Here is a 10,860-nt window from a genome sequence, read left to right as displayed (position 1 = left end):
CAAAAACCTGCTGACAGATTCCCTATAACAAAAAAAGACACAAGAAATGATATTTTTAAGCTACACTATGTCTTGCAAACCAAAAACGACTTGAAAAAAGTGTTGTGGACATGTCTTGGATATCATTACTCAAGTGTTAGTTCATATATGAAAATGCATGAGAAAAAAAATATCTCATCCCTCTTATTGATTGCAATACTCCATACAGTACGACACCATACTTTTATTAGGGGTTGTGCTTTGTACAGCATCTCAGTCCCGTTCACGTAAAATGTGACCAAGTTCTAACACTGGGCATAGCTGAAAATATAGTGCCTGGTAAGGAATGGAGGGGGCAGAACACTCAGAGGAGCACTGTGACCCCCCTTTTAAGAGCTAATTGATGAAAGTCGGACCCATATAACTCTAAGGGAAGAGTCAGACGGACGTATAACTCGGATGAAGATCGCAACATAATGCTCGGACTCGCCGGCAGTTCTCCTGACCCGAGCATGACGGCTGCAATAGACACACAAGCTGTCACACTCTGGTCGGAGAGCCGATGGCCAGTCCAAGCATTGAGTTGCTATCCTCGTCCCAGTTATAGGGCCGTATGACTTTTCTCTTATACTGATGGCCCATCCTTAGGAGAAGACATTAGTTCTAAAGAACTGAAAATCCTTTTTAAAACTGGTTACTAAGATGGCTGGGAGGCAGCTTGCTGAAGCAGAAACTTACCCTCATTGTTCTGTTTGCATTTGAACCCAGAAGTTGTTGGGTACATGAGATCATTTTAGTTGTGTAAATTTAAGAATTAATATTGCGTACCCTAAAGATATTCCATCACAAGCAGAGTACTGTCATCCTGCAAGCCCACAAGCCTTCAAAGCTTCTGATTCTATATTAGCCACCCAAATTGACATTGACTTTGCCCCTTCAATGGCTAATTAGTGGTAGTTCGGAGAGCTGGACTCCCGTTAGTCTAACATTGATCGCTTCGGCTTAGGATAAGCCATCAATTTTAAAGAACTGGAAAACCCTGGGTGGATACTTACTTTGCTGGGAGGCAGTTAGGGAATATGTCAGAAGGTTTTTACTATTTAATCTGAGAGCAATATGAGGCAGGCTCTGAGACACTGATTTCAGTGATGTCACTTATTAGGCTGTGTGCTGTTGTTTCAATACAATGAGTGTTTTATCAGCAGGAGATTATCACTGTCCATGTGCATCCTGTCTAACTCCACCCCCAGCACTGAGTAGCAGCTTACTTTCTATATACAATGTACACAGAAAGCTGTGGTGTGGGTGGGGGTAGCTTTCTCAGCTCTACTTCATCTAAAACCTCTTGTATCACAACTGTTGCACCCAGTAAAATAAGGGATACATCACTGGAATCAGGGTCTCTCTCTCAGATGAGGTAGCAAAAAAACTGCTGACAGATTCCTTTTAAGCATAGTACTGTCACCCTATAAGTCCCCAAGTCTTCAAAGCTTCTGATTCTATATTAGTCACCAAAATTGACAATGACATGTAATAATTCATAGATGTCCAATCATTATCTATCAATCATGCAGTTCACTGAGCGCTTTAATAGAAAATGTTGCAGTGCTACAATATATTTCCTACTTGTACTAGAAAAAGACAACCATGCAGATTACTACAGATTTTTTTTTTTTAAAAAAGTTTCTAAGCCTAATAATGACCAAGATCTACACGTGCGCCCGGTTTCTTGTATGCACATTTGTTTACAAAACTGACAGATGGTTCTTTAAAGTCGTTCGCCACATTTAAAAAGGATCTTTCATCTCCGGTACATACCTTTCAGGATACATTCCTGTTCATGTCACTATAGAAGGCTTTTGTCATGCCATCTGCCTTCCACCATGCTGTGTTGTGCAGTGTTACGATACTTTGCAGGTCTCGCAGGCCCGCGTCCTACCGCTCGTTTTTGGGGAGAGTCACTTAATACTTTAACACCGTTTCAATAGTGCCAAGATTTTCCCTCCTATTCTCTTCTTTTGTGTTTGCGTTGTCAGTCCTCCAGGTTGGCCCTGCCGGCTTTTCTAATAATACTGATTACTTGTAAGTCTGGGATGGAGTGGAAGAGATTGGCAGCAAGATCTGTGGTCCGAGTACCTCTTGTGACTGAGAACACTTCAGACTTGTTTTGTCTGCCAGTATTAATGTGTGAAAAGTGTTCTTTTCAGATATATAAAAATCTGGCTCCACAGAAAACAAAGGCGACCTCCATTATTATTTATACAGAGACTCCGTGCGGTGGAGGCTTCACTATTTTTAAAATTTCACTTAATTTTCAATCGCTGTGGAATAATATACGTGTGTGTATATATGCATTTGTGTGTATGTATATGTGTATGTGTGTATGTACTGTTTATGTGTGTGTGTGTGTATGTATATGTGTATGTATGTGTGTATATATATATATATATATATATATATATATATATATATATATATATATATATATATATATATATATATATATATATATATATATATATATATATATATATATATATATATATATAATATACCCCTCCCATCTGATGGGTACTGCTCTGCCTACATGCCTCTCTTAGGCTACAAGCCTATAACTCTGGACAGAACATGTCACTTCTGGGCTGAAAGACCTACAATGTAGCATGTAGGCAGAGTAGTACCCATCAGATGGGGGGTCACCTTGCAGCGGTTGATGGGCACACATGAATTGGCCAATTTATGTGCTAAGTACCTCTGTTTTTTGTAAGTAAAGTTCATTGAGTAATAACACAGTTTAAATCAAAAGTTTTTATTGTCTTTATGTATTTTAGCCATAATGGAGTGCTGCTGCGCTTTCTTTTTATATATCTTATTTAGTTTCTGCAGCTTGCACCTGTTCACATTATGATGTGCTGGTCAGTTCTTTTTACATATTACTATAGGAGGTGGTAACTGCCTCCTGTTTGACCTTGCACTCCCCCCATTTAACCAGCAGGTGATGTATATTCTACTCTACCAGCCCATTTAAATTGTAGGTGTTTCAGCCCAGAAGTGACCTGTTCTGTCCAGAGTTATAGGCTTGTAGCCCAAGAGAGGCATGTAGGCAGAGTAGTACCCATCTGCTTGAAAAAAGGCTGTATCTAGCCGAAACCTTGCCACAGCTCTTGCTGAGCTAATAAATCATCTATTTTTTGGAGTGCTGTTTTTACTGTTTTTTTCATATGTAAGAAGGTTTGGTATTTACCTGGAGGACGGGCACCCACCCATCTACAATTTGTTTGCTTGTGCTGCTTTTTTTTTGTATATATAGATAGATAGATAGATATAAGATAGATAGATATTAGTGTGTGTAATTACACAGTGTATACCAAAGCAGAGAAGATCATTTCCTTCTTTTGTATACACTGTATTATCTATCTATCTATCTATCTATCTATCTATCTATCTATCTATCTATCTATCTATCTATCTATCTATCTATCATACAGTGTATCCTAAAGAAGAAGTAAATGATCTTGCATGCTTGCGGGCTCATTACATTAATGTCTGCCATTTGTTTCACTAATGGTGACATAATTACATTTCTATAATCATCTATTTACCATTTAGATTAAAGAGCCTGATGGTGTGCAAGATGAAACTTGTCTTACAAAGAAAGTTAACGGCGTTATCTTCCTGTCTTTTACTAATGCAAGAATTTTAACAAACTTTTAAAATTTTCCTTGAGTAGGCAGCGAGGTTTCTCTGATGTCCATTACATGTTACTCATGTTACTATTATTCTATTACCCATAAGGATATGATTACATGGTGCAAATATCACTTAGATTTCATTGTACTTTGTTTCCAATAGTAAATCTGCATTGCTGGTAAAGAGGAAAAAAAAAAAAAAAAAGCTTTATTCACACGTCTCATTTTTGCCACGGTTTTTGTGGCAAAAACTGCAGCATATTTTACTATCCCAGCAAAGTGAATGACATTTCATAAATCTCATGCACTTGTTGCTTATTTTCTCTTTTCAGATTTGAAGCAGTTTCATATCTGCAGCATGTCAATACTTTAAGCGTTTTTGCAGCGTTTTTCACCCATATTCTTCTGACTCCTCTCGCTGCCCTTCTGGATGTATTTGTGTAGTGAGCGAAATCAGAACATAGTTGTCAGGAAGGGGAACGCGCGCGGCCAAACATTCTCCTGCAGAATTCTCTCTGGGAAGCGAGCTCTGTCAATCAGAAGCGGGGGAAGGTCCCCAGTATGCAAATGAGGAGGTGTAGCGGTGCACCAAACTTTTTGACACGCCAACGGTGCACGTCATCCTCCTCATTTGCATATGAATTTAAGGTTATTTTCTCAGGCACCGTATTAGTACTAGTGTGGTTACTATTATTATTATTATAGCGCCATTTATTCCATGGCACTTTACATGTGAAGAAGGGGTATAATACAAGAACAATTACAATAATCTTGAACACAATGTGACGGCGACTGGTACAGGAGGAGCGAGGACCCTGCCCGCGAGGGCTCACAGTCTACAAGGGATGGGTGAGGATACAGTAGGTGAGGGTAGAGCTGGTCGTGCAGCATTATTTGTGGAGTGGCGGTTACTGCAGGTTGTAGCTTGTCGGAAGAGCTGGGTCTTCAGGTTCCTTTTGAAGGTTTCCATGGTCGACGAGAGTCTGATGTGTTGGGGTAGAGAGTTCCAGAGTAGAGGGGAAGCACGGGAGAAATCTTGTATGCGATTGTGAGAGGAGGAGATTAGAGGGGAGTAGAGAAGGAGATCTTGTGAGGATCGGAGGTTGCGTGCGGGTATGTAGCGGGATACTAGGTCAGAGATATATGGAGGAGACAGGTTGTGAATGGCTTTGTATGTCATGGTTAGGGTTTTGAGCTGGAGTCTCTGGGCAATGGGGAGCCAGTGAAGAGATTGACAGAGAGGAGAGGCCGGGGAATAGCGGGGGGACAGGTGGATTAGTCGGGCAGCAGAGTTTAGGATGGATTGGAGGGGTGCAGGAGTGTTGGAAGGGAGGCCACAGAGCAGGAGGTTGCAGTAGTCAAGGGGGGAGATGATGAGGGCATGCACTAGTGTTTTTGCAGATTCATAGTTGAGGAATGTGCGGATCTGGGAGATATTTTTGAGTTGGAGTCGGCAGGAAGTGGAAAGGGCTTGGATATGTGGTTTGAAGGAGAGTTCAGAGTCCAGGGTTACCCCAAGGCAGCGAGCTTGATGGACTGGGGAGAGTGGGCAGCCATTAGCTATGATGGATAGGTCAGTTGGGGGGGTTGAATGAGATGGCAGAAAGATGATGAATTCTGTTTTGTCCATGTTAAGTTTTAGAAATCTAGCAGAGAAGAAGGATGAAATAGCAGACAGACATTGTGGGATTTTGGTTAGTAAGGAGGTGATATCAGGTCCAGAGAGGTAGATCTGTGTGTCGTCAGGATAGAGGTGATAATGAAAGCCATGAGACTCTATGAGCTGTCCCAGGCCTAAGGTGTAGATGGAGAAGAGCAGGGGTCCTAGAACTGAACCTTGGGGGACACCGACAGATAGGGGGTGAGATGAGGAGGTGGTCTGTGAGTGAGAGACACTGAATGTCCTGTCTGTTAGATATGAGGCATAGGGGAGAAGTGATATGGGGCGATAGCTAGACAGAGAGGATGGGTCAAGTGATGGCTTTTTTGAGGATGGGTGTGATTGAGGCATGTTTGAAGCATGAAGGGAAGACACCAGTTGTTAGTGACAAGTTGAAGAGGTGGGCTAGGGCTGGTGGTAAGGTTTGGGATGAGGTGGGACGGGATTGGGTCAAGTTTACAGGTGGTGAGGTGTGATACTATAGGGGCTAAGCCCTGTATATCACTGTATATCCCCATTAAAATGCATTTTGGGGTTGACAGACTCCCTTGAATAACATCATTGATAGCAGCCAAGACGTGTAAGTGCGTATATTAGTTGCAATTTCAATGTTGAAGACTGCGTATGTGTATTATAGAGAGAGACACAAAGACAAAAATTAAATCGGACACTTCCAAAGGTTTTTGGCAGGGTTTCCTCTCTCTAGGGCCTACCATTCTTGAGATAGTCACCCCCAAAAAAACGGAATGCGAACTCAAATATTAATTTACAGCCAAACAGCTGGGACCAATCTGCCCAAAACTTGCCACACAGGTAAATCAAGAATGTTTTAAACCAGGTTTCAATACTGGAAGACATGCCAAAAAATGTAATATGAAGGCTAATATTAATTTATGGCCAAATAACAGGACCAATCTGCACAAAGTATGGCTTTTAGGTAAATGGGGCGATTCCGAATGTTTTACACCAATTTTCGGCTCTCTACCGTTCTCGAGATATTCACACCCAAAAAAAACAAAAAATAATGGAACATCAACACAAATTTGCCAGTCAGGTAAATTCAGAACTTCGGATGGTTTCACGCTAGATTTCATCTAGGAGCGATATGTTTTCATCATATCGGTATCAATCAACTTTTTTAACCACACACATACAAACAGTTATTCCAGATAGACTCTGCGGTAAAGTTGTCATTGACCCACAGGATATTCTCATCTGATCCAACAATCTGTCTGTATATTCATTCATTACACTGACCTTCCTCAGAAATGTTGTTGTAGGGTGCGAATAGATTGATTTTTTTTTTCATCAGGACCTGAAAAAGCTTAAAAGTTCACAGCAAACCTAATATGTGGTATGGAGATCTACTCAGTAATGTCCTCTAATCAGATGTCTTCATGTCTAGGCCAAATATGATGCCCTCAAGAAGCAGATGGAATCAATGGAAGTAGAAGTAATGGAGGCCCGACTGATCCGAGCAGCGGAGCTAAATGGAGAGATGGATGATGATGATTCTGGTATGTTCAATTTCAATTACCCATCTGTATCATAGTCCAGAAGGAAAATAGTCTCTTTACGGTCACCTATACACAAGTTATACTTCAAGACTGTTGCAACGCTCGTCCATTGATTTCTAGGGTAACCTCATATAAACGGCAATTGAGAGGTTGTCTTCTTCCTTTTGGATTACAGCTATTTTCCATACTTTTTCCAAAGAGCATTGCCTTGTAAAGGTTTTAGAAGACTTGAATAAAGTAATCTAGCTCCAGGAAATGTTTATAAAAAAATAAACCTCTTAAAGGGGTTTTCCCATGAACAATGTTAATATTAATCAATCGATCTTGGAGTAATAATAATTTCCACAATTGGATGTGTTTAAATAAAATGTTCCTGTGCTGAGATGATCTTATAAATGTGCTCCTGCTGTGTACTGTGTAATGGCTGTGTCTGACCGTGCAGGAACATGGTCTGATCATACCACATCTCCTGGGCAGGGGGGAGCAAAAGAGTATACAGACAGGACAACACAGGACCACAGCTGATACTTTTTGTGAGATAAAACATTTCACTGCCTGTTTTTAAAAAATGTTTTACATCAAAGAAACCATCACCTGTGATCCCATGCACACCTACATACATACACACACCTACATACACACACCTACATACATACACACACACACACACACACACACACACACACACACACACACACACACACACACACACACACACACTAGGGTTTTGTTCGGTGAAGGCTAGGAAGGTCTTTACCAATGTTATTGTTGGGAGGGCCTTCTATGTAGGATAGGATAAAAGACCATCATTGGTATATCTCCATAAACCTAAAGTGATAGGCATCAATGAAGATAAAAACAAACATTTATATGTACTCACACAACTTTTGCAGGAAACCCTAAATATTACTTTTAGTATTAGTCAAAACCTTAAATGGCATCTGTCACCAGGTTTATGCTTCCCAAATGGAGAGCATTATGAATTAGGAACAGAGACCCTGATTCCAATGATGTCACTTACTGGGCTGCTTGCTGTAGTTTTGATAAAGTCACTTTTCTCAGCTGCAGTTCTGCTGGTCCAGTAAGTGTTGCTTTCCTGACCCTTTTTATGCTGCCCCCAGACGTATAGTACAACGTACAATATTCACAATGTCTGTGCTATTAAATTGTTTGTTTCTAAATCCTAAACTTCAAGTTTCATTGACTTCATTTTCTTTGTGTTTTCCCCTTACAGGTGGAGAGTGGCGGCTGAAATACGAGCGATCTGTACGTGAGATTGACTTCACAAAGAAGCGGATGCAGCAGGAGTTTGAGGATAAACTGGAGGTGGAACAGCAGAGTAAGAGGCAGCAGGAGCGCAGAGTAAGTCTGGGCGTACTTCTTTGTTTTAGTATCCCACTCTTTTTACCCACTGGAGACAGGACACGGTGTATGTGGATATTAATGCTACTTTTCTAGTATAGACTTGATGTTATTGCTTGGCAGTGTCTTTTATATAAGAGAACAATTAACATTTTTGCACTTTTTATTTTCTGCAAATTTAGAATCTTAATAAATTTCCGTAAAAATAACTAAATCTCTGAAGGAAGGGAGAAGAGAGCTGCCTTAGCATGTCATGGTCTCATAACTATGCAAGCTACTATCAAAGATTCCCTGAAATTACCAGATCTGGATAGCCTGCCACGTGAATCTGATTTATAATGCAGGAACAAGGCCATATCCACGTTACCTTTTATTCATATCATTTTATATTTTTAGTGATGATCTTCACAGTATGTGCCACAATTTGCTGAACACATATTCGGGACACTCAGATATTAAGGGGTTGTCCACCTATTAGAGACCAGTATTTATTTATATATTTTTTCCCTCTTAAGTGTATGTATTTGGAGCTAAAAATAAATTTTTGCAATTGGGTTTAATAAAACATTTTGCCCTCTTTGGCTTTACAGGCTGTTTGTTTTCTTGTATTTTTATCTTTGATGTAGTCTACGGTCATAAATCAGCTGAGAGGAGCTCAGAGACGACCAGTAGGAGTTAGGCCTCACTCACACGTTCGTGTTGTATCCTTTGTTTCCACAGATACAACACATACCCATAATAATCTATAAGGCGATTTACATGTCCGTCTTTTTTCACGAACTATGTCCTTGCAAAACTCTTTGAGACATGTCCATTTTTTTCCAGAAGGGCCAATGAAAGTCTATCAAAGTTTTGTAATTTATTTCTTAATGCATCTGTGAAAAACACTGATGACAGCGGTATAATTTTTACACGTACGGTTTTATACGGATGTCTGAATGAGGCCTTACAAACTCTGTCAGACTCTCATAACAGGTTAACTGATGGACTCTCAGCTAACTCATTCAGCAGCCGGCCATAGACTGTCCAACACAGAGTTTATAGAAGGCAAACTGTGCAAAATTTTTAATGAAAACCAATTGCAAAAATTTAAGTTAAAGGGATAAAAAATGTGTGTGTGTGTGTGTAGTGCTTTCACACTCGTGATAGCATGAACCCACAGAAGTTGCTCAGATAGTGCAGCTCATCCAGGATGGCACATCAATGTGAGCTGTGGCAAGAAGGTTTGCTGTGTCTGTCAGCGTAGTGTCCAGAGGCTGGAGGCGCTACCAGGAGACAGGCCAGTACACCAGGAGACGTGGAGGGGGCCGTAGGAGGGCAACAACCCAGCAGCAGGACCGCTACCTCTGCCTTTGTGCAAGGAGGAACAGGAGGAGCACTGCCAGAGCCCTGCAAACTGACCTCCAGCAGGCCACAAGTGTGCATGTGTCTGCACAATCGGTTAGAAACCGACTCCATGAGGGGGGTATGAGGGTCCGACATCCACAGATGGGGGTTGTGCTCACAGCCCAACACCGTGCAGGACGCTTGGCATTTGCCACAGAACACAAGGATTGACAAAGTCGCCACTGGCGCCCTGTGCTCTTCACAGATGAAAGCAGGTTCACACTGAGCACATGTGACAGAGTCTGGAGACGCTGTGGAAAGCGATCTGCAGCCTGCAACATCCTTCAGCATGACCGGTTTGGCAGTGGGTCAGTAATGGTGTGGGGTGGCATTTCTTTGGAGGGCCGCACAGCCCTCCATGTGCTCGCCACAGGTAGTCTGACTGCCATTAGGTACCGAGATGAGATCCTCAGACCCCTTGTGAGACCATATGCTGGTGCGGTTGGCCCTGGGTTCCTCCTAATGCAGGACAATGCCAGACCTCATGTGGCTGGAGTGTGTCAGTAGTATGTGTGTGTGTGTGTGTGTGTGTGTGTATATATATATATATATATATATATATATATATATATATATATATATATATATATATATATATATATATATATATATATATATATATATATATATATATATATATATATATATATATATATATATATATATGCAACCTTGGATGGCCCTTGAAGTGCATTAGAACTAAATATCATTAGTCATTTTCTATCTTCATATTGAATGCATTGAGCTGTTCGTTGCTAAATATGTGTCTATTTGTGTAAATTGTTACTGAAACACTTGATACCTGAGGGTCCAGAAAAGTCTCTCCCCTCCACCAGCTGTCCACTTGTGTCCTCTGCACATGAAACTTTTCTCCATTTAGCTTGCAGATCTGCAGGCAGATAATGACGAGTCGCAGAGAACGCTGCAGCAACTCAAAAAGAAGTGCCAGAGGCTGACGGCTGAGTTACAAGACACCAAGCTTCATTTAGAAGGTCACCAGGGACGTAATCATGAACTTGAGAAGAAGCAGCGAAGGTCAGCAATGCTAGAAGTTCTCTGTGACTCAGTACTGATTTTCAAAGAAAAAAAAAATTTTATATTGGAAAGGCTGCATTTCTGTTGGCTAGCCATGTAAAGCGGAAACTTGGATCATTATTGCATAACTAATCTTATTTGTAATATCTGTCTTGCTTCCCTTAATACAAAACTCCTCAATCCTTTATTTAGATCAGGGATGTAAAACTCAAACACACAGAGGACCAAAATG

The 10,860-nt window shown here is 40.9% G+C and overlaps 1 protein-coding gene across 19 annotated transcripts in view; it reads left to right on the top strand.

The window, feature by feature from the left end:
- The window catches only part of MYO18A (myosin XVIIIA), a 386,801-nt gene that overhangs the window by 301,723 nt on the left and 74,218 nt on the right, over positions 1-10,860 (top strand). For all 19 annotated transcript variants that reach the window (XM_073667936.1, XM_073667934.1, XM_073667935.1 and 16 more), the window contains 3 exons: positions 6,734-6,845; positions 8,080-8,207; positions 10,474-10,628. In XM_073667936.1, coding sequence (XP_073524037.1) covers positions 6,734-6,845; positions 8,080-8,207; positions 10,474-10,628 — 395 coding nt within the window. The remainder of the gene's footprint in view (positions 1-6,733; positions 6,846-8,079; positions 8,208-10,473; positions 10,629-10,860) is intronic.

The sequence above is a fragment of the Phyllobates terribilis genome, unplaced genomic scaffold (genome assembly GCF_046119375.1).
Source record: "Phyllobates terribilis strain yellow unplaced genomic scaffold, ASM4611937v1 Scaffold_2__4_contigs__length_985480577, whole genome shotgun sequence".
NCBI classification, from domain to species: domain Eukaryota; kingdom Metazoa; phylum Chordata; class Amphibia; order Anura; family Dendrobatidae; genus Phyllobates; species Phyllobates terribilis.
Note: the sequence above shows the minus strand (reverse complement) of the source record. Positions and strands in the feature narration are given on the sequence as shown.